Raw genomic sequence first — 19,507 nt, 5'->3', positions numbered from 1 at the left:
TCCACTGATGAAAGCCATGAGATGCATCTGAAAGCCTTGAAGGGAGTCATGTAAGTGGAAGTTGAGCTGAGAATTTCTTTCTGCAGTTTCCAAGGTCAAGAATTAACCTGTAAGCTCAACATGTCTTTATGAGTTTTGAACACAGTCATTAACTGTTTTACACCAACATGTGAGGAACTTCTATGTATTTACAATTAATATATGATTAATAACACACTAAGATTTTCATATGTAATCATATTTCATTAGATATAATTATAGCTGTTATATTGTTATCAATCATTCATTCAATCATCAGTTATTATCTGTTCACACTGTACACCAGTTACAGATTCTCTCCATCTGCTTACAACTACATTAAAGTGTGCTATAAATCACTAATTGAGTGTTTATCTATATACTATATCACTATTATTTATATAAATTATTTTTTTAAAAGATGATGGTTATGGAATGTAATCTGGTGTAATTTTTTTTTTTTTTTTTTAAATAGAGTAACTTGCAGCGTAAAAACACCCACCAGTATGGCTCCGTATTCCACCCTCTGGCAGGCTTTACTGGCCCAGTTTACCCTCATGAGTCCCAGCTATCTATATTACAATATATTACAATACATCATCCTCAGGCTGGAAACAGACCATCGTCTCAGGAGCTAAGTATCTATTTAAACCTCATTGAATATGCTGAGCCTCTTAACTGTTTCTTATAATGAGCTCTCACCTCAGAATGAATGCATCCTGCATGCAAAATATGCTTCCCAAAATAGGTTTTATTTTGGAAATCTAGATTTTGTGTTTTGTTGCCACATCTTTGGTTATAACAAAAAAATGTCACTTGTCACATTTTGCAAATTGATACATAGTTAAGTGTAACATGTACTTGAACCACATGAATGATCCTGTCAATCAAAGTTCCCGCCATGTTAAGCAATCATACTTCAGGTTCAGATCACAGACCAATGAGCTGATGTCACTCACAGAAAAACCTTTAGAACCATCAAGCAAGGAAAAGGCTGGAAAGGAAATGGAGAAAATAAGCAAGCAAATACAAAAAATATGTCCTTTATTCTTTTGGCTTTAAAATTATATTACCATATGAGCGGACAGTAGTCACATCTTGCATGCAGTTCACTAAAACACTACAAGCGCAATGAGAGATGGCTACTGATTGCTTCATGGTTTGTATCTACAGATATGGGGACCATACATGTGTTTCATCATGTGTTACGGAGCAGAAAGGAAAAAACGAGTTCTAGAAAAAATGTAAAACAAATCCGAAGACTGGAAAAAAGCACTCATATCTACAGTAAAAATGCTATTTATAATCGGTGGAACATAAGCAACCCGCAGACCCCAGTTGCACACATACACTCGCTCACATAAAGAGATAGATGCTTACATTCTCCCTTTCTTACAAATACACATAAACATACAAATACAGACACACTTGAACTTTCTCTCGCACACACACTTACATGTATGACCGCCACACGTGGTATTACATAGCAGTGGGGATAAAAAGTGCTCTTACATCAAATGTAAGTGTGATGCATACTGTGGGCCCAAATAGCTATATTATTTACAAACGAAACCACTACATTAAAACCACTCGCTTCTCAATGTAAATCAAGAACAACATGAATGTCATACAAACATTTGTGATATTATAACTTTTAAATGTGATATATTGTCATATTCTAGTGTCAGAGCAGTTAGAAAGAGTGACATTTTCTTTTCAGTATGTTTCATTACTTAAGATATTTTCTTTACAAGACTCCGGGAGATGTGTGGAAGAGGTGGGATGGAGGATTAAAAGGGAGGAAAATGAATGCATTAGAGGAGACACTGTAATACCACAGCGGATGAAGTAGATGTAGATGTGAGTGTCACTTTAAAGAAATAGTTCGACATTTTGAGGAATACACTTCTTTGCTTTCTTGCAGAGAGTTAGAAGAGAAGATCAATAGCACTCTAAAGTCTGTGCGTTAGCTAACTACAGAGCTAAAGCTAGGAGTCCGTTACCTTAGCTTAGCGCTGAGATTCGTAAACAGCTAGCCCACCTCACTCCAGAGCTCCAAAATATGCTTATCAGTGCCTCTAAAGCATGTTATATCTTTATTTAATCCGTTCAAAAATCCAATTGTAAAAAAAACAAGTTGTGGTTTTATGGAACTATTTTTTTTTTTTTTTTTTTTTGCTGGTTTTTGCAGGTAATGGTTCATGTAACTAGGAATGAATGCACCACCACTGACCTTATTATGCAAATCAGGTAATAAGGTCCACATGAAGTAGTAGTAGTTTTCTGTGCCACTCTGTCTTTTGTCAGAATAAATGCTTTTGAATGTGAAGGCAGTGGTAAGTCTTCACGGTAAAACCTGATGTGTTGACGTTAGCTAACGTTACCAAAATGGTAGATTTAAACATTTTCTGTACTTTTTGTCAGGACATTTTGAAGCTTTACATGAGCAGAATATATATATATATATATATATATATATATATATATATATATATATATATATATATATATATATTACATATTTCACAAAGCTTGATAAAAAAAAAAGAACAGCTCAGGAAATTCTTACTGATTACAAACTTATAACAACTAGAGGAGTTAAATGTGGAGCTACCGTTTCACAGGTGAAGTGGTTTGGTGAGGAGATGTAGTAGCATATAATTACACTGAGGGACGCTTTTATCACACCAGCTCAGCTCAATGTGTAATCTTTGCATGTTACAGGATTAGCAAAAACATGGTGGTGTGTCTGTCATTATGAGGTTGATGCTTTGTTATTATGCCATGTGTTAGTGAGCTTTATCCTACCTAACAGTCTCCTGGTGTTAGCTTAACATTTAATGGACAGACATGAGAGTGGTATCAATCTTCCCATCTATCTTTTTGTTTAAAAAAAAAAAGCAAATAAACATATTTCACAAAATGTTAAACTATTCCTTTAAATGTGTCTCATTCCTTCAGCTTGCATACATTCAGCTTCTCTGTATTTAGAGACTATTTTCCACTGTGATGGGGAGATAGCAGTCCGAATAGCACAATTCAGAATTACAGATTTTAACAATCACTGATTGCACACCAGTCGGTATAATGTATTTGTCCATTGTACCTCAGTGAGATGCTTGTTGTTTCAGCTTTGTACAGTGTATGATTCAAGAGCATTCTGGCACAGACTCTGCATGATACACGTTTCAAATGGTTGTTGGAGTTTCCAGCATTGACTTTGTCTGCCCTTGGTGATTTTACAACAGTGAAAGCAGTGGGCACATTCTCACAATAATGACACAAAAAGTAGAAAACATTCTTTCTCATAAAAAAAGGAAATCTTGTAACCAAAAAATAAACAAAACCAAAAAAAAAAAAATGCAGAGTACTAAGTGATACAGCGATTGTTAAATTCAAGACACTGGATTTATAGTAGTAGCAGCAGCACTAGCTACAGACAACTTAACAGTACACTCAAGTGTGTCAGATAGTAACAACAACCAATAGGAAAATCACAAGCGTTTTGCAGAGAGGCTTTTCCGTGTTCCACTCAATCTCTGGCAGTGTCTGCTGTATCATTTGTTTCCGAAGTTCCCCTTTGAGAAGTCCTTATGTATTCATATATGACGTAACTGCGCTCCCATTTTAGGCCTACCTGGCATAGCATTCCTCAGCTCTTGACGATTAAAACACAAGCGTACATCTAGCTACCCCCTTTAGAAGCTGTAAACAAATTTCCCTCATGTCTCTGATGCATTTTGATTTTTTGTTCCTTTTTAAAAGTCTATTTCTTTCGGTCTTTCGAGTCTTTCCCTTTGTTTTCTTTTTCCTTATTTTCTTTCTCGTATTTGTCCTTGTCCGATTTTGTCACGCTGTTGTAGGAGGGCGGGGAGGCTGTGGAGGGGGTCATGTCTGTTTTGTCTGAGGTTGAGTTCTCGTGGAATTTGCTGATGACCATCACGTCCTTGTCTGGGTCACGGATGCCCTCTTTCAGCTGCTCCTTGTAGAGGGTGGAGGCCTTCTTCATGGCTAGGCGGATCATATAGCGGCGGAAGGCTCTCTGGATGATTACAGCAGACATGTCCTCCTGCTTGCGGCGGAGCGTGGTGGTGATGGGCTCGTAAGACACCTTAGAAGGGTTAGAGGCCATGAAGCGCTCCTCCATCTGCCCGCGTAACACATCCATCTCGCCACCTTCGCCCAACACTCGCTTGGTGAAGGCAAACAGGATGTCAAGGCAGTGGATGCGCTCCCCACTGACCATCGGCAGGTCCATGGAGATGAGCTGGATCATGTTAGGCTTGGGCATACGCAATGGTGGATCTAGAGCATCTGCAAAGTCAGAGAGCTTGCTGTACTCCATGAATTGAGTGGCGTCAGGATCAAAGCGCTCCCACACTTCGTAGAACATCTCAAAGTCATCCTCACTCAGCGGCTCTGCACTCTCCTCTGTTGCCACGCTGAAGTTCTCCAGGATGACAGCGATGTACATGTTGACCACAATGAGGAAGCAAATGATGATGTAGCTGACAAAGAAGAAGATGCCCACTGATGGGTTGCCACAGTTGCCTTTGTAGGAGTTGCCTGGGTGCTCTATCTGGCTATCACAGTCAGGCTCCCTCTTGTTCAGTATGGGCGCCAGCAGGCCGTCCCACCCAGCTGAGGTGGTGATCTGAAATAAGCAGATCATACTGTTCCCAAAGGTCTCGAAATTGAACATGTCATCAATTCCTGCCTCCCGCTTGACATAGGCAAAGTTGGACATGCCAAAGATGGCGTAGATGAACATAACCAGGAAGAGGAGGAGGCCAATGTTGAATAGGGCAGGAAGTGACATCATCAAAGCAAAGAGAAGCGTCCGGATGCCCTTGGCACCTTTGATAAGGCGGAGGATGCGACCTATCCTGGCCAGACGGATCACTCGGAACAGTGTTGGGGACACAAAGTACTTCTCGATAACTTCAGATAAAAACATACCTGTAAAAGCAAAGACATTACATTCAGCCATGTGATTTAACTCGAATCTTCTGGAAAGATGAGGCACCTTAAAATGTCTTCTTACCTACAATCGACAGGATCACTACCACAAAGTCAAATATATTCCAACCAATGGTGAAATAATAGTGACGCAGTGAGATCATCTTAAGCACACACTCCCCCGTGAAGAGCACGATGAAGACCAGGTTGATCCAGTACAGGATTTTGGCCATGTCTTGTGTTTGGTCGTCCGTCTCTACCATCATGGTCACCATGTTAAGGCAGATGAGGATCATGATCACAATGTCGAAGGCCTGCTTTGTGATGCAGTCGAACACGCAGCCTTGAAATGCATTCTGAAGGCAGAGGAGGACAAGGAAAGCATTAGTCATGTAACGTTACTGTTTGACATTCCGAAACACAAATGCAATTTTTATAACGTGTAATTTCATTAAATCAGTGTTCTGCTTTGTGAGCCATGACACAGAATTTATCAGAAGAACTGAGTGAATTGTGAAAAGTCTGTTTGATAAGTTAATTTACATTTTAAATAATTGACTACGAGGCAGCGACACAAACATGCCAGTTTTTACAATGTAGTTTGGCCTACAGTCACCTGTGTACTAACGATTGATTGGAAAAAGTATTTTAATTATTTTTGTGATGTTAACAGTGTCATGTTGTGAAATAACTTTATTCAAGTAAAAGTCATCAAGTCAAAGTGTGCCTTCAAAACATTTTTATCAGTTAAATGTAGTTAAATATCATCAGATAAAGTCTTCAACTGTTTCCTACTGTCGGAGGAAAACCTCTATTATCATATTGGTAAATTTAACAGAGCTGAGCTTACCGGTAAACATCTACTCCTTTTTAAAGATCATTTATGATTTCTTACGACTCATAAACAGACACTAACTCATTAGGTGAACATTTAACATAAAATTCATTATGAATTTTAGCTCCATGTAAAGTGAATAAACGTTATGTTTCCCAGATATTGCTCGTCTGCCTTAACAATGCAGTTTACACATTTTTATAGCTGTTGATTTATTAAATCGATATTCTACTGAGTGAAACATTACACCGAAATTAGCAGAAGATCTTAGTAATATACAAAAAGTCTGTTTTGTCAGACTTTAGGCTATCTCTGTTGTCTTTTGCACTTAAAATCTTGGTATATTTTGACATGCTTGTAAAAAAAGAATTATGTTTTATGGTGTGACAACGCTGTGGTTAAGGCCTGGTTAGATTTATGCACAAAAACTACGATTAGGGTTAGGGAAAGATCATGGTTTGGGTTAAAATGATCACTTGCACGTCAAAATACACTTACATATTAATGGCAAAAAACTTTAGGGAAAGTGTGTTTTTTGTGGAGCAATGGGCCTTCGGAGTAGTGGGCGTTTGTTTTTGAGATAACAGGTTGTTAAACTGTGGGCTTTCATTCCAATGTTAAGTTTTTCAAATTACTGGTGTTTCGGAATAATGGGCCATCAAACCAATGGCATGGCACCAAGTAAGAATCAACAGACAGCAGACAAAGCAAAGCCCACAGTCTGAGTGCTTTGCCAGGGCATTTCCACTTCCAAAGATGGACATGTGAGGAATAACAAGCCATAACATGACTATGTCAGTGAAAAATATGTTAGTGAAAATATTCTTACTGTTGGCCGAGGTATGGGTTTTTGTGGTTTCTTGGAACCCAGCTTCTTCATGGCATTATAGTATTTCTTCTGTTCCTCTGTCATGAAGATGTCCTGACCTCCAAAGTAAAGGGAACACAACAAAACTTGGTTATAACCACATACTTTGAAAGAATGTATTTCTTTTACGTTTTAGAAAGCAATGTGATCCACGGAGCAACCTTCTATTTCACTTTGGACCAATACCTTCGAAATACCCTGGGTCTTTTAGGAAATTAATGAGTCTCACAGAGTATAAAAATATTGGCAGAGTCGGCAGGAAGAGTGTTAGGAAATTGTCTCCGAACCAGTTTTTCAACTTCATCAAAACTTTATGACTTTTATGTAGCAGTACGGCCTTTTAATGATGTCCCTGATAGGAATTCTATGCGCAGTCGAGACAGGAGGCATTTCTTTGGGTGCGTACATTTACAGGCCATGAAAGGAAACATAGAGTGAAAACCATGTCTTGTAAAGCAGAGATGTGAAATAGTGACACTGGGGAACCGTCTTGTTCAATTGCCAGAACAAAGGTTGCATTTTCTCTGTCTGACTTGCATTTTATTATTAAATATTTGAAATAAACCCACGCTTAGAATTTACATTCAGATCAAGGTACCTTACTACACAGAACCATGTATCATTTACAGCGAAGGCAGAGGTCCCTGTGTGCTTAATTAAGAGCTGGTACCTTACTCCTGGCAACTAAGCTAAGGGTTTATTGGGGTTTTTGTGATTTCTGTGTTGTTGAGGAGGAATTTCATTTTATGTCTCATTGTCACATATACAGTGGCCTAAGGAGTCCACTATTATCAGTTAAAGAATCCTGATATGTTCCTGTTGTCTGAACCTTGAGTTGGTGATTTAATGAGAAGATTTTTGTTTTGGTGAGATTTATAGAAAATGCATGGCAGCTACAACAGAATACACTGTGTTCTTCATAATAGGACACTTATGTGAACTGGATCTTTAAAACGTTGTTTTTTATTTCTTTTTCTTTTTCATTATTATAGATTTGGTTGTTGTTGTTTCTGTTCAGTGTTTGGTAAGTCCATACAAGTTGGGCACCATTTGGTGCAAGATACATAAAACCCCCCTCCACTCAAAAACACGTTTTTCTTATTGTGATTTCACATTCATCTTCATCTGTGCTCGCCTTAAATCGCAGTTTAAGAAGTGTACTTATGAGCAGGATTTTGTGATATCACAGCTAGTTTGGAACCAATCTTGGTCCAGTATGCAACAAGTGTGATGTGGAAACCTGAAACCTCCACTGCACAAACACTAAGAATGGACTTTTCAGTGAAGTAGGAGACATCTTGTTTCCAATAGTTAAACTTTTGAAATGAACAATATTTGCATGTTCATAGATAATAGATTTTTAAATGATGGAGAAGGAGGAGATATCATTTTAAGAATTTTTAGTCAATCAGTCTTCATGGGGTAAATTCCTCATGATAACAACATCTTGAAAATGTATTTTTATTTGACTTATTCTGTTTTTGGTTTTATATCTAGAGCAGACTTTGTGTAGATTCCATCAACATCGAACAGCGTGATACAAATGTCAAAAAATATATAGCGTCATAGCTGTCATTTCTAAATTATTTCCAAACATTTCAGCAGCTATGCTTTCATTAAAGAAATGAATACCCTGACAATGGCGTACATGAGGCACACATCACACTCTCCGTGCTGCTCACTGAGTGTATGATGCGTGTCTGGAGGGAGGACTGGTGTCAACACTGAACAACCATCTGTGTGACGCTGTGACTGTGGGGCTGCTGAACCAACTGATACAGTGGCTCAGTCAGTCAAGCCAGACCTGCCAGCACGCAGCAAAGCACAGAGCAAACCCCCTCCCCCCTCTCTCCTCCTCCCCCTCCTCCCTCTCTTGGGCGTTGCCAATCCTACTTGTTAGCGCTTGGTTGAATGGAGGGCACATTTTTAGACTATATTCACTGTGACACTGCATGTATATATGTGTGTGTGCAGGCAGGGTGTTTTTCAGTGACTCATGCACCCTCAGTGCTCTCAGTAATCCTTGGCAGAGGCAGGTCCTCACCGTGCTACAGATAATCATTATTCTGGAGCTCCGTTCTTTCTTTAACACAGCTGTGGGTCTGCTTTGGCTAAATCAGTGCTATCAGTTGCCATGTATGTGTTTGGCACAGGATTGGTACCTGTTGCTGCTCCATTGTGAGTGTAACAACAGAGCAGAAGAACCAAAGCTGTAAGTCAACATTAATAACAGCTCACACGGTGGACCAACTACGTTGTTTTGCTTCTATATTCTGCCTGGGATTTCATCTTTACTTTGAAATACCATTACATCTACAAAAGCTAGGGCTACAGTTAGTGCTGGGGAATATATCAAATTCATTTGAATAATTCAAATTTTGCATGATGTGTCAAATATCATCAAAACTGAATTATTACAACATGCACAAAAAGTTATTTTCAGTCAAAAAGAAACTCAAATGATTGTTGGCTACATTAGCTGTCGAATCGTGACAGTTATGTAAACTATAAAGTTATTAGTACTATCGTTGTTCCATATAACATAATAATTATACACATTATATACTAAAGTATATACTAATATTCATTTTACACTGTTTTTGCAGTTAGTATACAAAATTTTCTTATATTAACAAGAAACTTAACAGGAAATAACAACACATTCACCCTCAGACACCAGTCAAACTGTGATTTTAAAATCCACTGCCAATTAAACTTCACAAAGGAATAGCACAATGTTTTTCTAAGCATTTAATAGCTGCTTTTTGCTTTCTTAAGTGTGTCAACGGAGCTGGTTCTCCACCATCCACAATTAATTTGTTCCAGCTGGGTGCACCTTTGTGGCCTAGGGGTTTAAGGTGCTGACCATCCTGGTCTCTCTCCTCTCATTTTCTATCAACTCTCTACTGTACACTATCTCATAAAGGCATTAAATATAAAAATATTGAAATAAACCATTCATTTTGTGAGCAGCTATTCCCATTGCTTTGTGGGAGAATAGTGTTTTTTAAAGCGCATATTCAGTGTTTTTACTATAATTTTTTTCCAGTCTGAAGACACTTCCAACTCAAAAAAATGCATAGAATTAGCAGTAGAATTTGTAGTCTGGATTTGGCACACAGCTTATGTACACCCACCACAGTTTATGAGAGTGTCGTGACTCCAGGTGGCTAGCTGCTCTGGCTATCTCTCAGTGAATCTAACAACTGCATCTATAAGAGGGACATACTGAAAAAAGACACTGATCTGCTCTCTGGTTGTGTTTGTTGATGAGATATTATCTGGTTACACTCTACTGAGAGGTATCTATCTTCACTTACATTACTGAGGGAGACTGTTACTGAATGCAACTTATCTTTTTCTTCTGCTGGTTGAAGTTGTCGATGATGACACCAATGAAAAGGTTGAGGGTGAAAAAGGAGCCAAAGATGATGAAGATGACAAAGTAGAGGTACATGTACAAGTTCACTTCATATTCAGGCTGGTCTTCCACCTAAAACAGGCAAGATAGAACAGAATGAGAGTGTTATTGGCTTGCATGACTTGTCTTTGTAAGTCCCTTTACAAAGAAAAGAAATGAGCTGATTATCCAACTGGTCATGCAACCAGCCATAAAAAACTGAGTGAATGAAAATTTTTCTGTTTGTAAAGGCTAACTTACAAATCCCTCTGAATCACAAAGACTTACGTTGCGAGAGTCCACGGCTGCATACATGATGTCCATCCAACCCTTAAATGTTGCCTAAGAGCACATAAGAGAAAAGCCGGCCAGTCAGTGTGAATGGTGGGGGTGGGGTTGGGGGATTACCTCAAACAACCTTCCTTACAATTTTCATCATCTGATTCCCCTAACAGTCAAGCAGTGCCAATGCTTGGCAGTCATTTAGAGGAGTGGGGGTTGTTATTTCACATCTCATTTTAGTACCTCCTTATGACAATGATGCAAGATGTTATTAGCTTTATTACTTTTCCAGTCATGTTTCCCTGGAAATCATCTGCTTAATGGCAATAAAGAATATCTGCAAAGCCATGGCTAAATGCCCCTTTTCCCAGGATGAAAGTGCTCAACTTCATTGTAAAAGGTAAAATCTAATATTAGATTCTTGTATTTTTTACTGATTTCAAATGATAGTAGGACTACCACCCATAACTGATTGACATTACAAACTTGATTACATTACAAACCACATTACACAAACCACATTACAAACCACACCCCACTTGTGTAGATTTGAACAGTGGAAAAAAGACTGTGTTCTCCTTAGAGAGGCACATCATTACCCACAGAGGGTTTGCAACATCATTGCTGCATGTCCCTGTGCAAGATGGGGCACTATACTCAATCACATGGTTTTCTACTACCTATAATATATTACAGGCATTTTAAAAAGCTCTGATAGAGTAGGGCTGACTTGGATAAATTCATGCAGCTTAATTCAGAATGCCACTACATTATGAGATTCTAAATAAATATGCATGCTGTGACATTTTCGCCTTTATAATGCAAAGTCTGATTCACTGAAACTCACCACTTGCAACAGAGCCAGGTAGCCGGCACCGACATTGTCAAAGTTGATTTTGACATTCTTCCAGCGGGTGCTGTCGTTGACCAAGTTCAGGCACTCAGACATGTTGTTGACAACGTTGATGGGAAGCATATCGTCTGTGGTGGTGTTGACGCAGCGATAGTACTTCCCTGCGAACAGGTTGACACCCATGATGCTGAAGATGAGCCAGAAGATAAGGCAGACCAACAGCACGTTCATGATGGAGGGGATGGCCCCCAGCAGCGCATTCACCACAACCTGGAGAAGTTGAAGCACACGGACAAACTAAGCACTCACTTGTCTGTCAAACGGAGGTCTCTGCTTGCCAAAATAGGAAAGGCTGATTGTTGGATAAGTGGCCATAACAGTCATCTAATCACTTAACTGTTCTTAAATTGGACATGTGGACACCTGATTTGATGAAGCTGTAAAGCTGATGCTACGGCTTTCAGATCAAGAGCCAAGGCTGAATTAAACATTTATAGTGTTCCTGTATTATTCAAAGCTGTATTTAATATGTAATGTCTGCACATATGAAGCTCCTATCACCATACATATCTACGAATTTAACAACATGACAGTTGGAAAGAAGAAGGCGGATAGGTGAAAAAGTTAACATTTGATAGGTAAAAAAGCAAAACAGAAAAAAACCTTAGAGAGGCGGGATGAAGTCACAACATTTTGTTTGACTGTAAATGAAAAAAGACACACAACAAAGAAAAAAATTACAGGTCAAAGGCACCACACAAGCAACGTCAGAAAACAATGCCTGAGAACAGCTATATGCAGTAATCCATTGACACAATGTGAAGAAAGTCATGCAGATAGAAGAAGTACAGTGTTGAATTGCAAGGAAAAAATAACTTTACAGAAGTTGCAATAAGCATGCAGTCTTACAGTCAGGCCCCCTAATGTGCTAAAAGCTTTTTAAAACATTTTTTGTCTGCAACAAGATGCCATAACTGACATCAAGCGTTAACTCTGAGGAATGTGACATTCTAAAAATGGAAATATATATTATGCTTTGGCATTTTCCCTACAGCATCCCCAAGAAGAGGACAAACAGACACTGAGAAACTGTCTCCATAGCCATAGACATTTAGATAAAAATCATGTGACTAAAACAGCACATTTCATGTGGCCTTGCTTTAACAGCTTGATATTTTTGAAAAATTCTGTGCAGTTTTAAAGTCATAGCTTGACTTTGTTTACTCACTTTCTTGCCAAGAGTTAGCTGAGAAGATTGATACAACTCAATATCGATCTTCACATCTAACTCTCCACAAGAAAGCAAATTAGCATATCTCCCAGAATGTCTAACTATTTCCATTTTGCAATTTTAACCTGAACCATTAAGGCATGCAGAATCAATTGGTGTTAATTTAATTAATAAAAATGATTCCAGGAAATTGCTCAGGCACAGTATGCTTACTTTGAGCTTGCTCACAAAGATTAATCATTTTCAAATGTTTTTTTGTGTCACTGTTATTCCAGATGTCCTTACCCTCATGCCCTCAAACCGAGACAGGGCCCTCAGGGGCCGGAGGGCTCGCAGTGTCCTCAGAGATTTGATGGCGCTAAGCTCAGAGTAGCCCAGAGCATTGGCTACAAGGCTGACCAAGGACACCTGAGAGAAGATAATGACAGAGACAGGCAGGGTGAAAGGTGAGAAATGAAAAAGGTTCCTTTGCACCGTGCCAGCCTGAGTGTTTGAACAAGATGGTTAATGAGGTCTAAATTAGTCATTAATGACAAGTCTGCACATAATTCAAGAGATAATAAATTGTTAAAATGGTTTAAAAATGAATAACAGCAGTATCTCTGCACACTGTGTGTGAATTTTAAATAAACTGATGTGATAACAATGAATAAAGACTGAGTGGCACTCAGTGGTATCTGTGTAATAACAATTAAATGAATAGTTTTATTTGTTTTCTTGCCAAGAGCCTGATTAGAAGATTGATATTACTCTCATATCTGTACGCTAAATAATCTACAGCCAGGATATACAGTATGTATATGCCAGGATCAGAGCTTAGCTTAAGACTGTAATCGGGGGAAACAGCTAGCCTGGCTCTGTCCAAAGCTCTAACACTCACTAGTGCTGACTTTAGCTTCACAGTTAACGCTCTATGGAGAGTGGTATTGATCCTCTCATCTAACTCTTGGCATTGGCTTGGATTTCCCAAAAAATGTCTCAAAATGTTGAACTATTCCTTTAATTTTAAATTGTCTTTGATTTAAGGTCAGATTGGGAGTTTTATTTTCATAATACTGGGGTATGAATTGAAGCAGAATCCTAATGCATGACTACGTTTCATATTAAACATACGTCTACGATGAGGAAGTCGAGCCAGCACCAGGCGTTAGTGAAGTACTTGACGAAGCCGTATGCCACCCACTTCAACAGCATTTCCAGGATGAAGATGTAAGTGAACACCTTATCTGCATACTCCAGCACTGTTTTGATGGTCCTCCTCTGCTCAATGTAAATGTCCTCGAACGCCTGTGCAGAAGGGAATAAATCATGCAGACTGCTGGTAGAAACGATGAGGTGTGAACAGCCTAATTCTGCATGGGCAGAAGTTGATGGACGTCAAGGGTATAAATTAATGCTAACCATGAATTAAGGCTGATAAATTTATATAAATCTAACTATAGACAATCAGTAGGCTAAGGCAGCACTGGAAAGCATACATCTCAGCTCTTAAGAGATGTCTTTGCTAACTCTGCTCACATAACTTTGCTTTCCTAAATGTGGCGTTTTCTATGTGAAAAATGTGTCAAAGAACAGGGCAGCACACTTTGGAGTAATTTAGAGTCTTCAGTTCACCTGCTTGTCTTTGGACTGTGGGATGAAACCAGAGCATGTTGAGAAAATAAACTCTGCACAGATCTAAGATTTAGAGCCAGAATCTTCTAGCTGTGAAGCTAACCACTAACCCAACATGTTGTTAATAATGCATGAAGTCTTTCTAAAACATAGGTCCTCAAAAAAGGTGTCAAACTCTTATTCATGACACACTCACCAGCGCTCCACTGCTGAGCAGGATCATGAATATGATGAAGGATTCAAACCAGTTGTGCTCCACTATGACAAAACAGGTTTTCCTGAGGGTCCACCAGCTCTTATACTTGCCTCCCTCCTCGTTGATCTGACAGCACTGGAACCTACTCACACAGCCTGGGGGCATGGGGGAAATGTGGGGAGAGAGGCATAAGAAATGGACCACAGGAATGAATATAGCTCCATGTTGACTAAAGGTGATTGTATGATTAAACCAAAACAATGCTCTCTACCCTTTCTCCCTCTGTCAGTTTTCATTACCTGGCTTTTTTATGACACACATGGTCATTCTAGCAGCTCCATTGGCCAGATTTATTGTCTTGGAGCACTGCTTCTGACAATTATACCCCTTGTTTCTTGCTAAGCATATTCGACTTGCTAAGCATATTCGACTTGCATATTCGAAAATGCAGTGCCAAGAATGTGAAAAAAATGTCCAAATAACAGATAAAGACTTTCTTCTGAAACTCTAAACAAAATTTATTCCACACTCATGAAGGACTGAAGTAGTATTTGCAGATTCAGAATTGTACTGGAGGTGTGCTAGACAAAATGTCAGGTTACATCACAAACCAAGAGAATCCCACAGACTACTTTTCTTTCTGTCCTGCTGAGCATTTGTATTCACTGTCACTCAGCAGTGAGTAAAACAGACCGGTGCTAAGCACAAGCAGTTAAAACGATTTACTCTACGTCTTGAAATGTGCTGTGGAAGCATTTCGTCTCCCACCTTCGGTCCCCACTTTCCCCTCCCTGCCAATCACCCTTGCATCCTTCTCACCCTCGGTGAAGCAGGCCTCTGGATCCTGTGACTCCTCCGGCTCCAGCTCTACTGAATCGACCCCATCTCCTGGGGGGCGAATATCAACTGTGCTCCCCTCTGAAGAGCTGAGATGCTGGGGCTCTACATCGAGCTTCTGCATAGACGAGGAGGAAATTGGGGTACGAAATTACATTGCAATGCCTGAAACCTGAGTTAGTGGTTATAGGAGCCAACCTTCTGAGCTGGTTATCATTGTGATTCTCCATTCACATGTTCTCCAGTGCCACAACTGTATACCTTAGTGTGGAGACTAGGCACTGTAATAGCTCACAGAGTTGGGCTCTTTAGAGTCATCGTCATTGTATCATCATCATCACATGCAGCATCGATCAAATGTACCTACAGGCTTTGATATTAGTTTTATCTGATGGCTTAAATCAGATTATGTGGCAACACATGGCATGGGGAGGTTGGCATTACGGAAATGCACTGTGGGTACGTTTGATGTGACCTCATTTCGAGGAAGAGTGCATGCAGTATTCCAGTGCATTATCAATCCAAGCCTGAAATAGTACCAAGCAGAACGTGTGCTGAAGTATTTTCATGTCCACTGAAAAATGACCCCCAAATCAATTTGTCTTTAATTTATCCCGTTTTGTTTATCTTTTATGCATAGTAATTTCTCCGCCCTTAAACCTAGAATCCACCCTGGGAAGGACTTCTGAACATTTTCCTCAGTGACATGAAAACACGTTATTTCCATTCCTTTAAAGCAGTGTACAAGCTTCTTTTGTTTGTGTTGAAGTAGACGGATAACCACATTAGCTTACCAGCAAAAACCAGTACTGTGCACTGTTTATAAGACAGCATGTGGTCTGGCATTTGTTTTTTTATTGTTCCCATTTGTAAAACATGTTGAATTAGCACCCATGCCTACCCAGAAAACATACAGGGCTAAGTGTGCTACTCAATGCTTTTTATCCTTCTTCTCAGCGATATGCAAAACACATGTAAGGACAAGTGTTGCTGCTGTGGTCAACTTCATTTGGCTCTCTCTTCCTTGCTAACTGAATTTTGAACCTTTGAAACTCCTCCTAAAATGCAGTGATCTTTGTTTTTGTAGTTAATGTACATTATAACATCATCTGCATAGAGTAAGACATTTTGCTGTTGTGAGGCTGTCTGTTTCATGTCTCCTGTCTGTTTTGCATTGGGCAAACATGGTGTTATGTTGTGTCTGATCTGTCTAGTGTGTGAAGTATAGGAACATGTCATCCTAGACAGTGCAGCAGCCCTGATTGCCGTGGGACCCAGCTAATACGGCATGGGAATGATGGAAGCATGCTGCTCAAGTGCATCGTTTTCTGGTAGGGTGTTTCCCTCCCGCTCTCTTTCTCTCCTTCAGCAAAAGACCCATTTTACCTCTTTGGGACGTGGATTATACAAGGCATTTACTCTTAACCTAACATGCTGGTATCGGTATAAGAACTGTCAGATTTTGTTGGCAAGTTCTACTATATTTTGTAAGTTATGTGATGAGATAGTTGCAGTTGAACGGAAGTGGATAACACAGGCATCGCAGCACACAGAACGGGGCTGACTACTCCACAAATATGTACCATATCTGGAAGGATTCAATGTAATTTAGGATGGATTTCTTCAGTTTTATAAGTAATTTTATATTGAGGTGTATACAAAATGAAGTAATGACCCTTGCTGCAGTGCGTCATCATAAATCAGTCTGATTCAATATTAACTGCCATGTGTTATCTGTTTTCCACTCTGCAAAAATCAGAGCTGATTCATTTGTGTTTCAAAATGATCTCCTTGGAAAGAATTCCATAAAGAATCTTTCATCATTCCACTATTATTCCAGTACCACAGAAAACAAGTATGTACAAGTATTTCATGTGTGTATGCATGGGCTATGAACCAGACAAATGAATTTTGTCAAACTACAGCAAAATTCATTCCTCCATTCTGTCTCTCTCTTTTTTCCTCCTCCTCCTCCTCCCTTCCTTCATTCTCAAGCTCGGAGTGTATATGCCAATCAAGTCCCAAAACCAAGTCAAAACCAAGCAATGAAATCAAAAGCAAAGATCATGTTAGATGAGTTTGTCTATCAATGAAAAAAGGTGGTGTTGCTCATTCCTAATGGTTTGTAACTGCAATACAGCCTGATGCTTAGGGATAAATTATGAAAGGGGGGAGAGGGGAAGGGTAAAGGGAAAACTCAAAAGATTACAGCATTGATTGTGCTGCTGTATGGGGTGGGAGAGAGGTGGGGGTATAAAGCAAAAAGGGTTGGGAGGGGGGGGGGGGGTCGGTTAGGGACGGAGGACAGACCAGGCAAAGAACGAAAATGGGCAATCCATTGAAGGTATGAGAAAAAATGTGTTGTTTGTCTGTAAATGGCATAGGCAGTCCTCATGGTTAGTGCTATGGTACAATAAAGTGGTCTTACAATTCTCCTCTCACTGAAAACCTTGTGAGCGTCTGTGACACAGCTGCAATAACAAACGGGGGGTTAAACAAAGTAAGTCATACACACACTAAAAGCCAGCATACAACCTCAAGTCTGCTCTCACTGGTCAACCACAAGGCACGGTGGGCAAATAAATTAGCCACAGAGAACAGAAACTACAATTACGATTTCACTGAAAGCATATTCCTCAGTAGATGCAATGCAATAGGGTGGCTTTTTAACTGGCAATGACATTTGACACTCATACAACAGATATATAAACACCACACACTACACGAAGTATCTCTAATTTATCAGGCTCTATGACATACAGAGTGAAAGATATCTAAATATCTTTTAACTAGAGGACCATTTAGAGAAATGATGTTGAAAGTATTAAAAAAATCTCTAACCCTGGTTACAGGGTGTAAGGATCAGCAGTGACATGAGAGAGCATTGCCTGATCCATATATGGAGCATGTGGTGCCATGGCTAGAAATAGTCTCTTGGGTTGTTTTGAATCACAGGGAATTGGCACCACACCCACAGTGACAGGTCGACATCACCAGGGAGCTTAATGCTCTGTCAGCCTGGCAACACTGAACAGCAAACCTGACATTTGCTCTGTAAGAACAAGCACTGAATTACAAAAAAGAAATCTGCTATTAAGATTTCTATGCGTGTGTGCAGTTAGTATTTTAATTTTGTTGATATGGTAGAAAATTAGATTTTGACTGGGATGCTTCTGATGTACACTGATAATGTATTGTTATTCAGCAGCATATGGAGTTTAAAAACCGTTTGCTGCTTCGTTAATTCCATTTTAGCACAGGGCATGCACACATATGCGCTTTGCTTCCCCCGAAGCGTGGAGCAATGAATTCAGCAGCATCTTCAACAGGTTGTGTATCATAGTGAAGTGCATTTGCTGGCCTGCATGTTAGGTCAACCATGTAACACTGTACACAAACACTGACACTGACACTTACTGTCTAATGAGTACATCTAGAAAGTGAATGTGCTACATAAGTCAAAGGCATGTTTGAGTCATTATTTGTCATGGCTCTTTCTTGCTTTTTCTCCTAAGGGCTTTAGAACTGAATAAAAACTCCAGAAGATTCCCTCAGTAGCACAGCATGACGTGTGTACAAATGAGTCAGCAGGTATGTTATTTTCAAACTGCTTGACTGTCGGAAATTTGTCTGAAAAGGCCATCTCTATGCAAATGTTGACATATTCATACATTGACTGGCTTGCGTTGAGTATTAATTATTACATGTATAAAGGAGCTAATAAAATACAAAAGCTGTGTGACTCGAGATTCCCTAAAAATTGACAAGACACGTCAGTCTGATCAACGTCATTCATCTTACCTCTTTGCTGCCCTCCACATCTGACGAGTCGCTGCTGAAATCTTCTGTGTTAAGATTCTCAAAGTCCGACTCGCCCACAGCGATGGGCACCGTGACTGTCAGGCTGGGGTTATGAATAAATGACATGTAGTCACATTCCTCCACAGGGTACTTCCCTGTACTGTCCCCACCAACCCCGACCCCAACCACCAGCCCTCCTCCTGGCCGTCCATTTCCCTCTGTCATATACACCCCGCTGGGGTCTTTGGTGATCTCCACTGAAGTGTGGTTGGAGATACAATTGCCTTTGCCATTGCTGTGCAGTTCATCCAGGGGTTTGCTCTCTTTAGCCAGATCAGAGCCCGCACTGCCCCCACCAAAGCAGAGGCTTTGGAGGAACTGCCGCACTGTGGCTTTGACAAAGGCGATGCCCCGCTGGATCCTGCCAACAGCAATTTGCAGGTTGTTCATCTCACTGTCGTCATCAGTTGCTGCCAGGTTGTCAGCGCTGAATGAGCTCAGGAGGAGAGCCAGGAACAGGTTTAGAACCTGGGAAGAAAGAACATTAGGCAGGGCAAGTGAATTCACTTGACTATATAACTTATAAACAGAGTGACTATACCTTCAGGACTTC

At 39.9% G+C, this 19,507-nt stretch overlaps 1 protein-coding gene across 4 annotated transcripts in view; it reads right to left on the bottom strand.

The window, feature by feature from the left end:
* Nucleotides 1-3,578: 3,578 nt before the first annotated feature.
* The window catches only part of scn1lab (sodium channel, voltage-gated, type I like, alpha b), a 43,111-nt gene continuing 27,182 nt past the window's right edge, over nt 3,579-19,507 (bottom strand). For all 4 annotated transcript variants that reach the window (XM_044345075.1, XM_044345077.1, XM_044345076.1 and 1 more), the window contains 11 exons: nt 18,895-19,422; nt 15,076-15,211; nt 14,257-14,411; nt 13,560-13,733; nt 12,732-12,854; nt 11,210-11,485; nt 10,369-10,422; nt 10,036-10,173; nt 6,642-6,746; nt 5,063-5,333; nt 3,579-4,977 (listed from right to left, as the gene is read on the bottom strand). In XM_044345075.1, the coding sequence (XP_044201010.1) occupies nt 3,785-4,977; nt 5,063-5,333; nt 6,642-6,746; nt 10,036-10,173; nt 10,369-10,422; nt 11,210-11,485; nt 12,732-12,854; nt 13,560-13,733; nt 14,257-14,411; nt 15,076-15,211; nt 18,895-19,422 (3,153 nt within the window). In that variant the 3' untranslated portion in view covers nt 3,579-3,784. The remainder of the gene's footprint in view (nt 4,978-5,062; nt 5,334-6,641; nt 6,747-10,035; nt 10,174-10,368; nt 10,423-11,209; nt 11,486-12,731; nt 12,855-13,559; nt 13,734-14,256; nt 14,412-15,075; nt 15,212-18,894; nt 19,423-19,507) is intronic.

This window comes from Thunnus albacares, chromosome 24 (genome assembly GCF_914725855.1).
Source record: "Thunnus albacares chromosome 24, fThuAlb1.1, whole genome shotgun sequence".
In the NCBI taxonomy this organism is placed as follows: Eukaryota; Metazoa; Chordata; class Actinopteri; order Scombriformes; family Scombridae; genus Thunnus; species Thunnus albacares.
This window is presented reverse-complemented; position numbering and strand designations above follow the sequence as displayed.